Genomic DNA, 19,840 nt, shown 5'->3' with positions numbered 1-19,840 from the left:
AACTGACAGTCGATCTTGGAAACACAATCCAACACACTACTTCAATACAAAACAGCTCAGGATCCTTTATTTACAGTTGTTCAAAACCTTGTTTGGAGGCTTAGGAATATAGAGGTTGTTGCTAGGCGGTTCCTGGTGGCTAAGGGCTAGAAACTTTGAGTTCCCTACAGTTAAGGAGACTTGTCCAAGTGGAGATTAGTGCCTTATACTCCACAGCCAGTATTGTAGCCGACTCTTGGCTGGTGGGGGTTGTGGACTCGCAAAGGGAGGAGGAGATCGAGTGGAGGTATAAGAACCTAGAAATAAATGGAGAAGGGAAATAGGTGAAAGGTGAATAAAACCTGGATATCTGAGATTTGAAGGAAATAAGGGTGGTGATTCTTTACCCGACTCTGCTATTCCTAGAGTTGGTACGTAAACAACTGGAATTGTCTGTATCTTATTTAGGAAGGCGTTGTATGCTGGAATAAAACAAAGGAGGTGTCAGTAAAGCCGATTTGTCTTCATTGGAGGAAAGCCTTAGTAATATTTCACATTAAGTAATGTGATAATAATTTGAAAATTTGTATTCAGTTTTGTTTTTTTTTTTAATTTTTATCTTTAGAGAGGAAAGGAAGGTGAGAAGGAAACATCAATGTATGGTTGCCTCTCGTGCGCCCCCTGCTGGGAACTGGCATATTCCCAGGCATGTGTCCTGACTGGGAATCAAACCGTGATCATGTGGTTCACAGGCCCGCGCTCAATCCAGTGAGCTACACCAGCCAGGGCTGTATTCAGTTATTTTTAGAGATACTTTACTCTTCTGGCCAAAAGATGGGGAAAGTGCAGGTGTAGACAAAATAGTGTGTTGTGTTGCTCACATCATCCTTAGCTATGAATTTGAGCAAAACTAGCCATTATCTTGAGGGTTAGCAGTGATTTACACTTCTGAATGGTATTTGTTTGCCATATCCAATTTATGGTAGTTGTAACTTGAGCGGGGCCTTTTCTAGGTGACTGGAGTTAGAGAGGCGAAATTGGTTTCAACTGCTTGTCCCAAATTAGATGTGATGAACAGCTAATTCTCATCCTTATTTAGTTTGTGAAATAAATACAAAAGCATTTTCCAAGTCAAAAGTCCATTACCTAGAAAGATGAAAGCTGTTGATGCCAACACTGCAAAGAGGGTCAAGAGGATCTGGTAAGAACCCATGAACTTCTGGAGGACACCTGAATCTTCACATTGATCTATGCATTGGCCAGAACAAAAGAAGATGGTTATTTAATAACACAATCAGGGCAGATGGCTCTGTTTAAAACCTGACACTATTAACATATCTAGCAGAAGCACTCAATACCCAGCCCTCTAGAACAGTGATTTTCAACTGGTTGAAAGAACTTTTAAAGCATGCGATATCTGACTGCTTAGACAGGGCCACTGACCTTTTTCCCCCTAGACTCATTTTTTTAAAAATGACAACAGCCAGCACAATAGCTGTCTGGTGTGAATGAATCAAAATTACACTTTTTTTCCTGGTCAGATAGGCAAAAGAAAAAACAGTCCAGCACAAATAATGCTCCTTTTCTATTATAAAATCATAAGCATGTAATTCTAACAATATCCATCACACTATCTGACATTTTAGGTAGAGTGTTCCAATTAAAACTAAATTACTACATCCACATTATTACCCTACCAACTATAGTCAAACATGTTACTTGTGCTGGACCCTATATTTTTCTGGTGTGCCACAGAACTTTTAGTAATTATGTGTCCCATGAGATGAAAGAGGTTGAAAATTGCTGCTCTGGGAAATTGTTTAGCTTCTACCAGAGTAAAGAGGTAAACTATACTTGGCTCCAACTTTTTGGCTTTTCCCTATTTCCAAAGTAACAACCTCCAATTCTTGAGCCTCTTAGTTCTCAGCTTACAAGAGTATTTAAAATCCCTGCCATCTGAAATGGCTGTTGCATTTCCTGTACACTGGAGCTCCAAGTGCTGTAACTTCCCTTTATTACATTAGTGGCAATCTGCATTGATAAAGATTTCTAATTCTAATCCTTGTAATATGAAACATTTTTTTGGATTCCCTAATGACCGCTTAAATTCAAAGGCTCCTTAATCTTTTTTACTCATGTTTCTAGGGAACATTTTGAAACCTTGACCTTAAAAAAACTTTAGACTCCTTTCTGAAGTATATTTGGTATCTGCCTTTGGTTACTTCAATTTTTTGGTGTCAGAACTCCTTTCAGCCACTAAACTCCCTGAACTTCTAGTTCTTCCACTATGAATTGTGACCAGGCCCTCATACCTAGTTCTTATTCTGCATCTTGAGTATAGGCCCTCTGTCCATGGTCTCCTAATTGGTTTTAAACCTCTCACTTTACTCTCTGACAACTGCCTCACTCTGAATAAGGTTGAAGTGCATATACTAGAAAGATCATAATCCCTGATCAGGTCCCACTGTTGAAAGTCCAAATAAAATGGGGTGTATTATTTTTGTAGTATCCCACTATTAGGTCTACACTGAACTAATTACTGTTTCCCCAACTGGGCCTGGTCTTCCTATGATTCTGCAGTAGGAACCATGTTTGGAACATACTAGTAGAACATACTAGTAGGCTCTCACATGCTTGTGTCAGTGAGCTGAAGGTTGGCTTAGATGTTTGCATCTGTTCCCACCATGGTTGTACTGTTCCCACTGATCCCTTATCTCTGAGAAGTGCAGAGATTCTTAACGAGTTGTTTTTTTTTTGTCATGGGTAAACCGGCTGTCTGGTGAAATCTATACATCTTGTGATATTTTTAAGTGCAAAATATACATGAAAATAAAGGAAACCAATTATAACAAAAGTTAACCAAAATAGAAAAAATCTAATTTGTGACAATTACAGTTAGCAAAATGTTAAAAGCCCTAATTTGTGGTACAGTAATATATCTGCTTTAGTAACAACAAAAGTCTAACTTCAGGTCTGATAATTGCAGTTTTCAAAAATATTTCAAGATGTGACAATTGGAACATGAAAATATCCGGATTCCATTGGTGACAGACTGCCTTTGGTTGTTTCAGTTTTTTGGTGTCTATAACTCCTTTTGGCCACTAAACTCCCTGAACTTCCAGTTCTTCCACTATGAATTGTGACCAGGCCTACTGTTGACAGACATACTGTTGATACTGCTGTTTTGTTTCCTGTGACTTTATTGGAATTAACTCCACTTTAAAACGACTCTAATACAGCACAGATTGAACCTCCTAGTGGGGAGCCTTGAACACCTCAATTCTTCAACTCTAAAAGGGCAAAATACATTTACCCTTTTGAGTTACAAGAATTAAAATGCATATAAACATGCTTAGGATATTTGTTGACCAGTACATATCAAGTGTTTGTATAAACAATGTACTAGGGTTCAGCCTAATTCACTCCTAGTAATTAAGTACTGTTTCCTTTGAGGGATGGACAGTGGAAGTGATAAATATAAGGAGGATAGTTCTGTGCACTTAAAAAAAGTTTTTTTTCTATTTACTGATTTTTGGAGAGAGAGAGGTTCCACTTCATTGTATTCATTGCATTCATTGGTTGCTTTAAAAAATACTTATTTTCAGAGCAAGGAGAAGGGAGGGAGAAAGGCAGAGAAACATCAGTTGGTTGCCTCTTGGGGAGGCAGCTGGGTCCCCAGGGCAACTAGGGCCCTGGCCTATAACCCAGGCATGTGTCCTGACAGGGAATCAAACTGGCAACCTTTCAGTTTGCAGGTGGATGTTCAGTCTACTGAGCCACACCAGCCAGGGCTATTCTTAAATATATGTTAAGTATCATGTATAACTAGTGTTAAAAAAGTTATCTGAAGCCCTGGCTGGTGTAGCTTAGTGGATTGAGCGTGGGCCTTCGAACCACACGATCGTGGTTCGATTCCCAGTTAGGGCATATGCCTGGGTTGCGGGCCAGTTCCCAGCAGGGGACTCACGAGAGGCAACCATACATTGATGTTTCTCTCCTTCTCTCCTTCCTTTCCTCTCTAAAGATAAATACAATCTTAATAAAAAAAAGTTATCTGAAGATTGTTTTGAGTGGGCTTAGAAAATTGATCCATGCCTCAGCTACTTTTGAATAGTTTTGATCAAGTGGCTGAATGTTTTCCATTAACTAATTGTAATGTATTGTCTTGTTCCTTCTCTAGATTGGAAATAGGAGTCCCCAGTGCTCACCTGCACCAGACTTCATAATAGCTTTCACTAGCACAGCCTCACTTTGACTGGTGAGCACACAGGAAATATTGATGAAAACAGGTGACGTCATCTGCTGCAGGGAAGTGAAGTTGACCACTCTTACAGGGTAGATAGCGAGGCCAGGTGTGAGAGAAGAGTGACTATGGCCAGGGACCACTAGAACTGGGGAGCTGGGGAACACCTTGGGGAAAAGATAAAATAGCAGTTGCTTGAAAGAAAAGTCAGCTTGTATCAGACATTCCAATCTTAAACATACACAGTAACACACCTGGATTTCTAGTTCTAGCTAACTGACAAGTCATTTATTATTTCACACTTAGATGTGTTGAAAAAGTGATCTGTGAGAATAAAATGGGCTTCAAAAAAGTTTTAAACTAGAATTCTAATGATTGTTTTAAGACAGCATTGGTGTTATCTTCAGCTAATAACCTAGATTTTGGACTATTGGGTGGGAGTCCCCCTGATATTGTGAAAGGGACACATTTTCTTCATTTTGTTTAAGAATCTCTTATGGTGAATTTTATCAAATTATTCAGAAACTTTCTTTACCTTTAGACTGGGAATCAAAAGTCCCTTTTTCAAAACTGTTGTTTTGGTTCAGTTCTCAACATACCTCTAGCTTCTCAAGAACTCTGTCCACTCCCAGTACTCTTATCTCCCCGGTGTCTTGTTTGTGGCTAAGAACCAATTCTGACTGGTTGATGTAAAAGGCTGGGATGAAAGGAATGAGGATTCTTTGCATTCCATTCTTGCTCTGTTCACCGCGCAGTGTGGCCCAAGCGTAGACCGAGGTGTCAGCCATGCTGAGGGCCTGGAGCAGCTCCTCTGACTGGGGTCGGACCTTGATTAGGCAGACATAAACCCCTGAAGAAAAGAGGAAAAACTGAGCAGGAATGTTCAGAGGCTTTATTGAGCCAACTGAGTTAGGATAGGAAATAAAAATGGTGACCTGTAAATTAAAAAAAAAAAGAACTTAGATTTGGTGTTCGGTATTAGTACACTAATGGGCCACCAAAACAAAACAGTTCCAGGGAACCTACAATTGAACTGGTTGCTTAAGAATGCCATTATTGGTAAATGAACATGTCAGGGAGTATTACATAGTACAGTGCAAACAAATTGTGGGGTTGTAGAATGAAGTAGTCGGTGAGATCACAGGGTTTGAAAGAAAGGCAAGCTGTGAGCATGGCTGAATCACTTCTCTGTCAAACCAACACTTGATGGCCTATTTCCACAGTGCTCAAACATCACATGTCTTTTGACATCTTTTACATCACTCTTAAAACCAATCATTCTCCAAATCTTGCTAACTCATCCTTTGAAATGCCTCTAACGTCTGTCTGCCCTGTTAGTATTTCTGTTACTCTAGACCCTTGTCACTTCATGCTTGGAGTATTGCAACGACCGCCCCATTTACTACTCTCCTTGCCTCCCATTATTCATTCATTCTTGTCCATTCTATGTTCTTCCAGTAGATACTTTAAAGCTGCTTTCATCTTATTTTTGTAAACTTCTGTGGGGGCCTGTGTATTGTCTGAAATGTAGGTTTTTCTTCACATCTAACTCACTCCTAGTCATCTTCTAAAAGGTTATTTACTTCGTGAAATCTTATTTTAACCCCCATATAAGATGTAGACACACGGTCTTTATGGGGTCCCACGAGTATCTTCATGACTAATTACTCTCTGCAGTACCAGTAAGAGTTAAAATTTAAAAACCTTGTCTCACGCTTCTTTGTACCCACCAGTGCCTGTCCTGGTACCAGGCATTGTATTTGGTGCTCAACAGTTTGCTGAGTGAACCTTCCTTCAGGGCTTAATCATTACCCATACCATTCACACTGCCTGGCCTTGGAGTAGAAACTCCCATGATGTAGCACTGTCCTATTTACATTTGACATGAATCTTCCATTTTACATCGTTGATTTATATAATGTCATCCCAATATCATGCCTTTTTCTACTTTCTGCTTGTTAATGCCATTCTGCTTGGAAGAGCTTTCAGTTCAACAAACACTGCTACTTGCTGGGGCTGTGCGATGAATGAGACGTAAGGTAAGCCCTCACAGAGATGACAGGGACTAACAAAAAAACCCCCAGGAAATCATAATAGAAAAGCATTTTCTGTTGTGTTGTAAACAGTAAAAAGGTGTTATAGAGGCATGTTTAACAAGTTTGAATGGATTGAACAAAAGTGTTGATTGAGAAAGACTCCACAGTTACAGAGCACAAATACCAAAACAAGAGGGAAAGCACATTCAGCTGGTGGGACCCACCTTTCTCCACGCTGAAAACAGAATGGACGTGAAAGACTTGACTTGCTGGAATGTCCAGCAAACTGTTATTGAACTGTACATGGCACTGTATGAGGGTCTCTGGAAGAAGTACTGTTGTAATGGCCATGGCCTGACTTGGGGTGCAGGATCCTAATAGAAAAAAGGTAAAATAGGTTTATCACTAACAATTTGTAAAAGGAGAGGCCATTATATGGAAGCAGTTTGGTACCCCTGCCCACCAAAAAAGGGAGTCAGTTGTGCTTGACTTGCTATTGCTACAGCTGTCTGCTTGGCAGCTTTGCTGAATTCTGCTACAATTAAGGTGGAAGTAATAGTGGAAGACCCTGGCCTCTGCTAGCTTTTCATCATCAATATGAGAGATGGTGTCCCCTTCAAAGGTTTTTGGAATTTATCAGTGGGAGAAAGATTACAGGGAGATTGGACAGCTATTAGAAATACAGCACTGCAGCTGGGAAGTAGCATTTTTAAGTCTCTAGGTTTGTTTTCCAAAACCATGTAAATATGACCCAAGTTGAAGATCTCTAAAAGTGATCTTGAAATGAATGAAGTTGAAGATTCATTATAAGTGATGCCTTAAACAGGAACCACATAGCCAGCAAGAAATAATATTGCTCCCTTGCATATGTCCTCAGTTTGGTTCAAATTAACTCCTATAAAAATTCTGAGAAGAAAGGAAAGAAATAGATTGGCACCATGACTGATTCAGTTGCAGCGGATAGTATTACACCTAAACAGGAACTGGTGTCCTGTTAAGATTTATCCTTCTGCACAGTTTCTTTTTCTTCTTTTTAAGGGATTAAAAAAAAGAACTTTATTTGTTTTTAGAGAGAGAGGAAGGGAGAAAGAAATGGAGAGAAACATCATTGGTTGCCTCTTGCACGCTCCCAACTAGGGACCTAGCTTGCAACCTGAGCATATGCCCTGACCAGGAATTGAACTTGTAACCCTTCTGTTTGCAGGCCAGCACTCATTCCATTGAGCCACACCCAGCCAGGGCAGAATTTAAAAAAAAAAAGATTTTTATGAGGGGAAGGGTAGGAGAAAGAGATGGAGAGAAACATCAATGTGCAAGGGAAACATCAGTTGCTTCTTGTATGCCCCCAACCAGGGAGCTGCCCACAACACAAGGCCTGACTGAGAATTGAACCAGCAACCTTTGGCTTTGCAAGCAATGCCCAACCCATGGCATTTGTTTCTTTTCTTTTGGTCAGGGCTTCTTTTCTTTTTTAAAATGCTTTATCTCAGTTTATTTTTTTTCTATTTTTTAAATTTTTATTTTGATTAATCTTACTGACATTGATTAATAAGATCATATATGTTTCAAGTTTACTTTCTTATGACACATGATCTGTATATTGCATTGTGTGCCTACCACCCAAAGTCAAGTCATCTTACGTCACCATGTATTTGGCCCCCTTTACCCTTTACTACCTTCCCCACCCCCTTCCCTCTGGCAACCACCACATTGCTGTCTGTGTCCGTGAGTTTCAGTTTTATTTCCCACAGATCACTGAAATCATATAGTTCTTAGTTTTCTGACTGACTTATTTTGCTTAGCATAATCTCAAGGTCTATCCATGTTGTCACAAATGGCAGTATTTCATTTTTTCTTATGGTTGAGTAGTATTCCATAATATACTGTATATGTATTGTATCTACTTTATATAACCATCTATTAAAGGATGCTTTGGTTGTCTCCATGTTTTGGTCACCATAAGTAATGATGCAACAAACATAGGGGTGCATATATCTTTGTGAATAAATGTTTTCAAGTTTTTAAGATATTTAGTCAGAAAAGGGATTGCTGAGTCATACGATTTATTCATAATTTTTTCAGTATTATCCATACTGTTTTCCATAGTGGTTGTACCAATTTACATTCCCACTATCAGTGAATAAGCGTTCCTTTTTCTTCACAACCTCTCTTAATACTTGTTGAGGTGCTATCTTGTAGATTTTTGTGTGTGTGTGTTTTGGGGGTGCATTTTATTTTATTATTTTTTTAAATATATTTTATTGATTATGCCATTACGATTGTCCCATTTGCCCCCTTCAATCCCCTCCACCCTGCACTCCCCCTCCCCTCATGCCCCCCCTTTAGTTCATGTCACAAGTTCTTTAGCTTCTACATTTCCCATACTATTCATGCCCTTGCCCCTATTTTTTTGAATATTTTTTAAAGATTAATATTTATTTATCTTTAGAGGGAAAGGAGAGAGGAAGAGAAACATCAATGTATGGTTGCCTTTCGTGCGTCCCCTGCTGGGAACTGGCTTGCAAGGAACTGGCCTGCAACCCAGGCATGTGCTCTGACTGGGAATCGAACTGCGATCCTCTGGTTCGTACGCCTGTGCTTAATCCACTGAGCTACACCAGCCAGGGCCTCCCTGTATCTATTTTCTACTTAGCATCTATGCTATTTATTCTCTGTACCTTCTCCCCCCTTCTTCCCACTCCCTGTTGCTAACCCTCCCTGTGATCTCTCTTTCTGTGGCTCAGCTCCTGTTCTAGCTATCAGCTTAGTTTGCTTCTGTTTTAGGTGTGAGTGTTTTTTTTTAATTTTTATTTTATTTATTTATCTTCAGAGGGGAAGGGAAGAAGAGAGGGAGAGAAATATCAATGTATGGTTGCCTCTCATGGGTCCCCTGCAGGGAACTGGCCTGCAACCCAGGCATGTGCCCTGACTGGAAATCGAACTGCGATCCTTTGGCTCTCAGGCCCTCTCTCAATCCACTGAGCTACACCAACCAGGCATTTTTTTTAAACTATATTTTATTGATTATGCCATTACAGTTGTCCCACTCCCCCCCTCACTCCCCTCCACCCTGCACCCCCTCCCCCACCATTCCCCTCCCTTTCATTCATGTCCATGTGGCACAAGTTCTTTAGATTCTGTATTTCCCATAGTATTCCTGCCCTCCCCCCATCTATTTTCTACCTATCATCTATGCTACTTATTCTCTGTACCTTCTCCCCCCTTCTTCTCCTCCCACTCCTCTGTTGCTAACCCTCCATGTGATCTCCATTTCTATGGTTCTGCTCCTGATCTAGCTGTCCTGCTTTTGTTTTAGGTGTGGTTGTTAATAACTGTGTGTTTGCTATCCTTTCACTGTTCATATTTTTTATCTTCTTTTTCTTAGATAACTCCCTTTAACATTTTATATAATAAGGGCTTGGTGATGATNACTCTCTGAGCTTCCTGGATTTCCTGGAAGACTATTGCCTTTGCCAGATTGGGGAAGTTCTCCTTTATTATTTATTCAAATAAGTTTTCCACTTGTTGCTCTTCCCCTTCTGGTACCCCTATAATTTGGATGTTGGAACGTTTAAAGATGTCCTGGAGGTTCCTAAGCCTCTCCTAATTTTTTTGAATTCTTGTTTCTTCATATTTTTCTGTTTGGTCTTTTTTTTCTTCCTTCTGGTCCACTCCCTTGATTTGAGTCCCTGTTTCCTTCCATAACTATTGGTTTCTTGTGCATTTCCCTTCATTTCAATCGGTTTAGCCTTCATATATTCGTCTAATTTGTGGCTAAAATTAACCAATTCTGTGAGCATCCTGATCACCAGTGTTTTGAACTGTGTATCTGAAAGGCTGGCTATTTCTTGGTCACTTAGAATTATAGGCTCTGGGGCTTTGAGCTGTTCTTGAGTCATAATGTTTGGTCTGTTCACACCTGTTATGTATGAGGGGCGGAGCCTTAGGCGTTCACCAGGGCTGGGCAACCCAGTTCCTGGGTTGTGACACTGTATGTGGGGGCAGGTCAGAGAGGGGAAAAAAATGACACTTTGCTCTGGTTCTGCTCTCTCAGATTTCTGTCCCCTCTGCAGCTTCCCACAAACAAATTGGGCCCCTCTGGTGCTGGTTCCCAGGTGTGTGGGCTTGTGTACTCTCCAGGAACCTGTGGGTCTCTCCAATGAACTCTCTGGGAGCCTGGGAGCCTGTCCTGGCCCCCTGACCCTGAAAGTTTTTCCAGTTGGTGCTTTCAGGCTCCAATTCCCGTCGCTGGGGCCCTAGCCTGAATGGTCTGTCTCACTGTTTGCTCCTTCACTTGGTTTATCAGCGTGCAAATGTGTGACTGCAGTCAGCCAGCCACCCTGCACCCTCACTGGGTCCACTGTTCCCAACTCACGCTTGGGATCCACCAACTGCTTCAGCCTCCGCTCCTGGGTTGGTCGGACTGAATGGTCTTTCCAGCCCGACCCCACTCCGCCCGACTCTGCCCCCCTTACCCGTCTGACTGAGTGGTTCGTTGTTGTTGGACTTGCGTACAGTTCAATTTTCACTGTTTTGGCTGCGTTTTTGTTTCTAAAACTTTGCTGTCTTTAAATTTAGTTGTGGGAGGGGCACAGTGTTTCCACCTACGCCTACATCTTGGCTGGAATTCTAGGTGTGATTGTTCATAACTGAGTTTGCTGTCCTTTCACTGTTCATATTTTTAACTCCTTTTTCTTAGATAAGTCCCTTTAATATTTCATATAATAAGGGCTTGGTGATGATGAACTCCTTCAACTTGACCTTATCTGAGAAGCACTTTATCTGCCCTTCCATTCTAAATGAGAGCTTTGCTGGATAAAGCAATCTTGGCTGTAGGTCTTTGGATTTCATGACTTGGAATACTTCTTTCCAGCCCCTTCTTGCCTGTAAGGTCTCTTGAGGAATCAGCTGACAGTCTGATGGGTACTCCTTTGTGGGTGACTGTCCCCTTATCTCTTGTTGCTTCTAGGGTTCTCTCCTTCATTTTAATCTTGGCTAATGCAATTATGATGTTCCTTGGTGTGGTCCTCTTTGGGTCCACCTTCTTTGGGACTCTCTGAGCTTCCTGGACTTCCTGGAAGTCTATTTCCTTTGCCAGATTGGGGAAGTTCTCCTTTATTATTTGTTCAAATAAGTTTTCCACTTGTGGCTGTTCCTCTTCCCCTTCTGGTACCCCTATAATTTGGATGTTAAAATGTTTAAAGGTGTCCTCATTTTGGGGGATTCTTATTTCTTCATTCTTTTCTATTTGGTTATTTGTTTCTTCCTTCTGGTCCACTCCATTGATTTGAGTCCCAGTTTTCTTTCCATCACTATTGGTTCCCTGTGCATTTTGCTTCATTTTACTTAGTGTAGCCTTCATTTTTTCATCTAATTTGTGACTAAAATCAACCAGTGTGTGAGCATCCTGATCACCAGTGTTTTGAACTGTGTATCTGATTGGTTGGCTATCCCTTTGTCACTTAGAAGTATTGGCTCTGGGGCTTTGACCTGTTTTTCTGCTTGAGCCATAATGTTTTGGTCTGTTCGTGCCTGTTATGAGCGGTGGAGGCTTAGGTGTTCACCAGGGTGGGGCAACCTGAGTTGCTGGGTTGTGATGCTATATGTGGGAGCGGGGTCAGAGAGGGAGCAGTGATGTTCGCTCCGCTCTCTCTCGGATCTTGGTCCCTTCTGCCACCTCCCACAAGCACATTGGGCCCTTCTGGTCCTGATTGCCGGGTGGGTGGGCTTATGTACATTCTAGGAGCCTGTGGGTCTCTCCAACAAACTCTGTAGTGAGGCTGAGAGCCTCTCCCGGCACCTCAACTTCCGAAAGTTTTCCAATCAGTGCTTTTAGGCTTTATTTCCCAGTGCTGGGCCCTGCATTGTGCAGTCTGTCTCACTGTCCGTTTTTTCACCTGGTTTATCTGTGTGCGAATGTGTGACCACGGTCAGCCAGCCGCCTTGCACCCTCACTGGGCCTGCCTGTTGCCACCCTGTGCCTGGAATCTGCCAACTGCCACCTATGTGCCTGGGTCATTACGGCAGCCACTGCTTTTTCCTGCCACGACCCCTCTCCGTTGGCCACTAACTCCGCCCCTCTTACCGGTCTGGATGAATGTTGTTGGACTTGGTACAGTTCAATTTTATGTCTGTTTTGGTTGTGTTTTTGTTTCTAAATCTTTGTTGTCCTTCAGTTGGGTTTTGCGAAGAGGTACAGTGTTTCCACCTACACCTCCATCTTGGTTGGAAGTCTTCATAGTTTTTAAAATATATAGTTTATTGATTATGCTATTAGAGTTGTTCCATTTTTCCCCCCTTTTCTCCTTCCATCTGGTATACCCGATTCCTCTGGCAGTCCCCCCACTTAGATCGTGTCCATGGGTCATGCATAAAAATTTGGCTACTCCATTTCCTATACTGTTTTTTTTTTAATCGTTAAAGCACAGTTGCCTCCATTTTCTGCCTACTACTGCTCTCCTCTGCCCCACCTTCGATCCTACCCACCTTTGGCTTTGTCCATGAGTCCTTTATACGTGATCTTTGAGGGACTCTTCCCCTTCTCTCTCCTGTTATCCTCACCCCTCCCCTCTGGTAACTGTCAGTTTATTCTTTATTTCAATGTCTTTGCTTATATTTTGCTTCCTTGTTTGTTTTGTTGATTAGGTTCCACTTATAGGTGAGATTATACGGTATTTCTTTCACTGCCTGTCTTATTTCACTCAGCATAATGCTCTTCCATTCCATCCATGCTGCACGAAGGGTAGGAGCTCCTTTTTTTCTTTCTACTACACAGAATTCCATTGTGTAAATCTACCACAGTATTTGACCCACTTGTTTACTGATAGGCACCTTAGGTTGCTTCCAGAACTTGGCTATTATAAATTTTGCTGCTATGAACATTGGGGTACATAGGTTCTTTTGAATTGGTGTTTCAGGATCTTAGGGTATAATCCCAGCAGTGGAATTGCTGGGTCAAAAGGCAGTTCCATTTTTAATTTTTTTTAGGAAACTCCATACTGTTTTCCACAGTGGCTGCACTAGTCTGCATTCCCACCAGCAGTGCACAAGGATTCCCTTTTCTTCACAACCCCCCAGCACTACTTGTTTGTTCATTTGTTTGTGATGGCCATTCTGACTGATGTGAAGTGGTATTTCATTGTTTTAATTTGCATATTTCTGATGGGTAGTGATGCTGAGCATCCTTTCATATGCCTCTGGGCATCAAGTGTGTCCTCCTTGGAGAGTGTCTTTTCAGATCCTTTGCCCATTTTTTAAATTGGATTATTTGTCTTCCTAGAGTGGAGTCATGTGAATTGTTTTTTTTCTTTCTTTTTCTTTTTTTAAAATATATTTTATTGATTACACCATTACAGTTGTTCTATTCCCCCCTTCATTCCCCTCCACCCACAAACTCCCTCCCCCACCATTCTCCCCCCTTAGTTTATAACCACGTATCTCAAGTTCCTTAGATTCTATATTTCCCCTACTATTCTTGCCCTCCCCCTATCTATTTTTTACCTACTGTCTATGCTATTTTCTGTACCTTCTCCCCCTTCTCCTCCTCCCACTCCCCTGTTTCTAACCCTCCATGTGTTCTTCATTTCTGTGGTTCTGCTCCTGATCTAGCTGTCCTCTTGGTTTGCTTTTGTTTTAGGTGTGGTTGTTAATAACTGTGAGTTTCCTGTCTTTTCACTGTTTATATTTTTCATCTTCTTTTTCTTATATAAGTCCCTTTAGCATTTCATATAATAAGGGCTTGGTGATGATGAACTCCTTGAACTTGACCTTATCTGAGAAGCACTTTATCTGTCCTTCCATTCTAAATGAAAGCTTTGCTGGATAAAGCAATCTTGGCTGTAGGTCTTTGGATTTCATGACTTGGAATACTTCTTTCCAGCCCCTTCTTGCCTGTAAGGTCTCTTTTGAGAAATCTGCTGACAGTCTGATGGGCAGTCCTTTGTAGGTGACTGTCCCCTTATCTCTTGCTGCTTCCAGGATTCTCTCCATTTTAACCTTGGGTAATGTAATTATGATGTGCCTTGGTGTGTTCCTTCTTGGGTCCAACTTCTTTGGCACTCTCTGAGCTTCCTGGACTTCCTGGAAGTCTATTGCCTTTGCCAGACTGGGGAAGTTCTCCTTTATTATTTGTTCAAATAAGTCTTCCACTTGTGGCTGTTTCTTTCCCCCTTCTGGTACCCCTATAATTTGGATGTTGGAACATTTAAAGATGTCCTGGAGGTTCCTAAGCCTCTCCTCATTGTTTTGAATTCTCATTTCTTCATTCCTTTCTGGTTGGATGTTTGATTCTTCCTTCTGGTCCATTCCATTGATTTGAGTCCCAATTTCCTTTCCATCACTGTTGGTTTCCTGTGCATCTCCCTTCATTTCAGTTAGTTTAGCCTTCATATGTTCCTCTAATTTGTGACTATAATCAACCAGTTCTGTGAGCATCCTGATAAACAGTGTCTTGAACTGTGCTTCTGAGAGGCTGGCAATCTGTTGGTCGCTTAGAGTTATTGGCTCTGGGACTTTGAGTTCTTCTTGCACCATCTTTTGGGCTGTTCGTGCCTGTTACGTAGCAGGATCAGAGCCCTAGGTGTTCAGAGCAGGGTAACTCAGTTGCTGGGTTGTGACGCTGTATGTGGGGGCAGGGCCAAAGAGGAGCAATGGCGTCCCATCTGCTGCCTCCCGCCACAGCTGCCACCGTCACCAGGCCCACGTGTTTCGTTCCACTGCACCCGAGTGTGCCACCGCTGTCAGCCCTCCACCACTGGGTTCGCCCCCTGGGGCCTGCGTGGTCCATCTCGCTGTGCGCAAATGTGCGACCGAAATCAGTCTGCCCCACACCCCGACTGGGTCCAGTCTACCTGCACGCCTAGGTTGGGGCATTTTTCCTGCCCGACCTTGCTCTGCTGCTGGCTCCGCCCCTCTTACCATCCCAGTTGATCGGTTCGTTATTGTCGGACTTCCGTATAATTCAATTTTCTGTTCTTTGGCTATGTCTTTGTTCTCCAAACCTTTGTTGTATCCACCTATGCCTCCATCTTGGCAGAAGTCCCCACGTGAATTGTTTATATATTTTGAAGAGGTATCAAAACCTCTTTTGAAGAGGTTTATATATATTTCCCATACAGTTAGTTCCATTTTCATTTTGCTGATGTTTTCTTTAGCCATACAGAAGCTTTTTAGTTTGATGAAGTCCCATTTGTTTATTCTTTCCTTTATTTCCCTAGCTCTAGGGGACATATTGGTGAAAATATTGCTGGGTGGAATATCTGAGATTTTTCTGCCTATGTTCTCCTCTAGGACTTTCATGGTGTCGCGACTAAGTCTTTTATCCTTCTTGAGTTTATTTTTGTGGATGGTGTAAATTGGTGGTCGAGGTTCATTTTTTTTTGCGTGTAGCTCTCCAGGTCTCTCAACACCATTTGTTGAAGAGGCTATTTTTACTCCATTTTATGCTTCTTCCCCCTTTGTCAAATACTAATTGACCATAGAGACTTGGATTTACTTCTGGGCTCTCTATTCTGTTCCATTGATCTATGTGTCTGTTCTTATGCCTGTATCATATTGTTTTGATTACAGCGGCCTTTAATATAGTTTTATATCAGGTATTGTTATCCCTCCTAGTTTGATCTTCTTTCTCGAAATTGCTGCAGCTATTCAGGGTTGTTTGTGGTTCCATATAAATTTTTGGAATGTTCTGTATGTATGAAATATGTCATGGGTACTTTAATAGGGATTGCATTGAATCTATAAATTGCTTTGGGTAGTATGGACATTTTGATATATCGATTCTTTTAATCCATGAACACAGAATATGCTTCCATTTATTTGTGTCTTCCTTAATTTCTTTCTTCAGTGTTGTGTAGTTTTCTGAGTACACATCTTCTGCCTCCTTGTTTAGATTTATTGCTAGGTACTTTATTTTTGTTGTTGCTGTAGCAAATGGGATTTTTTTCCTGATTGCTGTTTCTGATCTTCTGTTGTTGGTGTACAAAAATGCCTTAGATTTCTGAATATTGACTTTGTATCCCACTGCTTTGCCAAATTCACTTACTAGGTCCAGCAGTTTTTTGGTGGTGTCTAGGGTTTTCTGTGTACACTATCATGTCATTTTTGAACAATGACAGTTTTTGCTTCCTGCTATCCAATTTGGATGCCTTTTATTGCTTTTTCTTGTATGATTGCTGCGGCTAGGACTTCCAATACCATATTGAATAGAAGTGGTGAAACTGTACATCCTTGTCTTGTTCCTCATCTTAGTGGGAAAGCTTTTAGTTTTTGCTCATTGAGTATGATGTTGGCTGTAGTTTCTGATATATGGCCTTTATTATGTTAAGATATGCTCCCTCTACTCCCACTTTGCTGGAGGTGCTATACCTTATCAAATGTCTTTTCCATATCTATTGATATGATCATGTGGTTTTTGTCTTTCCTGTTGTTTATGTGATGTATTATGTTTATTGATTTGTGTATATTGTACTATCCTTGCATCCCTGGGATGAATCCCACTTGATCATTGTATATGATCTTTTTTAATGTATTGGTGGGTGCTGTTTGCCAACACTGTGTTGAGAATTTTAGTATCTATGTTCATCAGCAATATTGGCCTGTAGTTTTCTTTTTTGTTGTGTCTTCATCTGGTTTTGGGATTCAGATGATGCTGGCCTCATAAAAAGAGTTTGGGAGTCTTCCCTCTTCGTGGTTTTTTTGGAATAGTCTGAGAAGGATAGGAGTTAGCTTTTTCTTAAATGTTTTGTAAAATTCTCCTATGAAACCATCTGGTCCAGGGCTTTTGTATGCTGGGAATCTTTTGATTACTGCCTCAATTTCACCAGTTATTATCGGTCTGTTCAGGCTTTCTACTGCTTCTTCATTCAGTTTTGGAAGATTATATTTTCCTAGACATTTGTCCATTTTACTTGGGTTTTCAAATTTCTTAGCATATAGTTGTTTGTAGTAATTTCTTAAATTCTTTGTATTTCTGTGGTATCAGTTGTAATCTCTGGTCTTTCATTTCTGATGTTACTATTTGGGTCCTCTCTCTTTTTCTCTTCTTTTTTAAAATATTTTATTTCTTTATTTTTGGACAGGGGAAGGGAGGAAGAAAGAGATGGAGAGAAACATCATGTCTGGCTGCCTCTCACGCAACTGCTACTTGGGACTTGGCCCTCAACCTAGACATGTGCCCTGACTGGGAATTGAACTGGTGACCCTTTGGTTCACAGACCACACTCAATCCACTGAGCCACACTAGTCAGGGCTAAATTATCCCAAGTTTTATTTATTTATTTATTTTAATTTTAATTTAATTTAATTTTTTAAAAGATTTTATCTATCCATCTTTAGAGGGGAAGGGAAGGAAAGAAGGAGAGAAGTATCAATGCATGGCTGCCTCTTGTGAGTCCCCTGCTAGGCACTGGCCTGCAACCCAGGCATGTGCCCTGACTGAGAATCAAACCGAGATCGTGTGGTTCGCAGGCCTGCGCTCAATCCACTGAGCTACACCAGCCAGTGGTATTTATTTTTTAAATATATTTTATTGATTATGCCATTACAGTTGTTCTAATGCCCCCCTCTTCATTTCCCTCCACCCTGCACACCCCCTCCCCCACCATTCCCCCCTTTAGTTTATGTCCATGTGTCTCAAGTTCTTTAGATTCTATATTTCCCCTACTATTCTTGCCCTCCCCCCATCTATTTTTTACCTACAGTCTATGCTACTTATTTTCTGTATCTTCTCCCCCCTTCTCCTACTCCTCCCACTCCTCTGTTGCTAACCCTCCATATGATCTTCATTTCTATGGTTCTGCTCCTGATCTAGCTGTCCTCTTAGTTTACTTTTGTTCTGGGTGTAGTTGTTAATAACTGTGAGTTTGCTATCCTTTCACTGTTCATATTTTTTATCTTCTTTTTCTTAGATAACTCCCTTTAACATTTTATGTAATAAGGGCTTGGTGTGGGCCTGCGAACCACGGGATCGCGGTTCGATTCCCAGTCAGGGCACATGCCTGGGTTGCAGGCCAGTTCCCCGCAAGGGATGCACGAGAAGCAACCATACATTGATGTTTCTCTTCCTCTCTCCTTCCCTTCCCCTCTAAAGATAAATAAATAAATATTTTTAAAAAAAATAATAAGGGCTTGGTGATGAGGAACTCCTTGAATTTGATCTTATCTGAGAAGCACTTTATCTGCCCTTCCATTCTAAATGAAAGCTTTGTTGGATAGAACAATGTTGGATGTAGGTCTTTGGATTTCATGACTTGGAATACTTCTTTCCAGCCCCTTCTTGCCTGTAAGGTCTCTTTTGAGAAATCTGCTGACAGTCTGATGGGAATTCCTTTGTAGGTGACTGTCCCCTTATCTCTTGTTGCTTCTAGTATTCTCTCCTTTATTTTAATCTTGGGTAATGTAATTATGATGTGCCTTGGTGTGTTCCTTCTTGGGTCCAACTTCTTTGGAACTCTCTGAGCTTCCTGGACTTGCTAGAAGTCTATTTCCTTTGCCAGATTGGGGAAGTTCTCCTTTATTATTTGTTCAAGTAAATTTTCCACTTGTTGCTCTTCCTCTTCCCCTTCCGGTACCCCTATAATTTGGATGTTGGAACGTTTAAAGATGTCCTGGAGGTTCCTAAGCCTCTCTTCATTTTTTTGAATTCTTGTTTCTTCATATTTTTCTGTTTGGTCTTTTTTTTCTTCCTTCTGGTCCACTCCCTTGATTTGAGTCCCCGTTTCCTTCCAGCACTATTGGTTTCCTGTGCATTTCCCTTCTTTTCAACTAGTTTAGCCTTCATTTGTTCCTCTAATTTGTGACTAAAATCAACCAGTTCTGTGAGCATCCTGATCACCAGTGTTTTGAACTGTGCATCTGATAGGTTGGCTATTTCTTGGTCACTTAGAGTTGTTGGCTCTGGGGCTTTTAAGTTCTTGAGCCATGTTTTGGTCTGCTCACACCTGTTACGTATGAGGAGTGGAGCCCTAGGTGTTCACCAGGGTGGGGCAACCCAGTCGCTCAGTTGTGACGCTGTATGTTGGGGGCAGGGTCCAAGAGTGGCAGTGGCAGTCCCCTCTGCTGCTTCCTGCCGCTGGGGCTTGTGGGGTCTCTCTCACTACTTGCTCCTTCGCTGGTTTATCTTTGCACAAATGTGTGACCAAGGTCAGTCAGCCGCCTTGTATCCTTACTGGGTCTGCTTGTTGCTACCCCACACCTGGGATCCGCCCACGGCTGCCTGCCCACCTGGGTCAGGAGATCTTTCCTGGCTGACCCTGCTCCACTGCTGGCTCCGCCCCTCTTACCAGTCTGGGTGAATGGTTCGTTGTTGTCAGACTTCTGTATAGTTCAATTTTCTGTGTTTTGGCTGTGTTTTTGTTATTGAAACTTTGTTGACTTTAAACTTGGTTGTGAGAGGAGCCACAGTGTTTCCACCTACACCTCCATCTTGGTGGACGTCCTATCCTGACTTTTTTAAATTTAATTTTTCAATTATGGTTGACATATAAAATTTCCTAAGTTTTATAGATAGTAATTCAGTAATTATATTCTGGACTTCTCCACTTGGTTTTGAATGTTCTCTTGACCAAAAAAGAAAAGATCTTGA

At 41.5% G+C, this 19,840-nt stretch overlaps 1 protein-coding gene across 1 annotated transcript in view; it reads right to left on the bottom strand.

The window, feature by feature from the left end:
* Window positions 1–195: 195 nt before the first annotated feature.
* The window catches only part of NUP210L (nucleoporin 210 like), a 121,338-nt gene continuing 101,693 nt past the window's right edge, over window positions 196–19,840 (bottom strand). Inside the window, exons 35-39 of the mRNA XM_037050703.1 lie at window positions 6,483–6,632; window positions 4,822–5,072; window positions 4,188–4,389; window positions 1,126–1,227; window positions 196–461 (exon numbers count right to left, since the gene is read on the bottom strand). Coding sequence (XP_036906598.1) covers window positions 196–461; window positions 1,126–1,227; window positions 4,188–4,389; window positions 4,822–5,072; window positions 6,483–6,632 — 971 coding nt within the window. The remainder of the gene's footprint in view (window positions 462–1,125; window positions 1,228–4,187; window positions 4,390–4,821; window positions 5,073–6,482; window positions 6,633–19,840) is intronic.

The sequence above is a fragment of the Sturnira hondurensis genome, unplaced genomic scaffold (assembly GCF_014824575.4).
Source record: "Sturnira hondurensis isolate 20B ecotype Veracruz unplaced genomic scaffold, ASM1482457v3 Scaffold0006829, whole genome shotgun sequence".
NCBI lineage: Eukaryota > Metazoa > Chordata > Mammalia > Chiroptera > Phyllostomidae > Sturnira > Sturnira hondurensis.
Note: the sequence above shows the minus strand (reverse complement) of the source record. Positions and strands in the feature narration are given on the sequence as shown.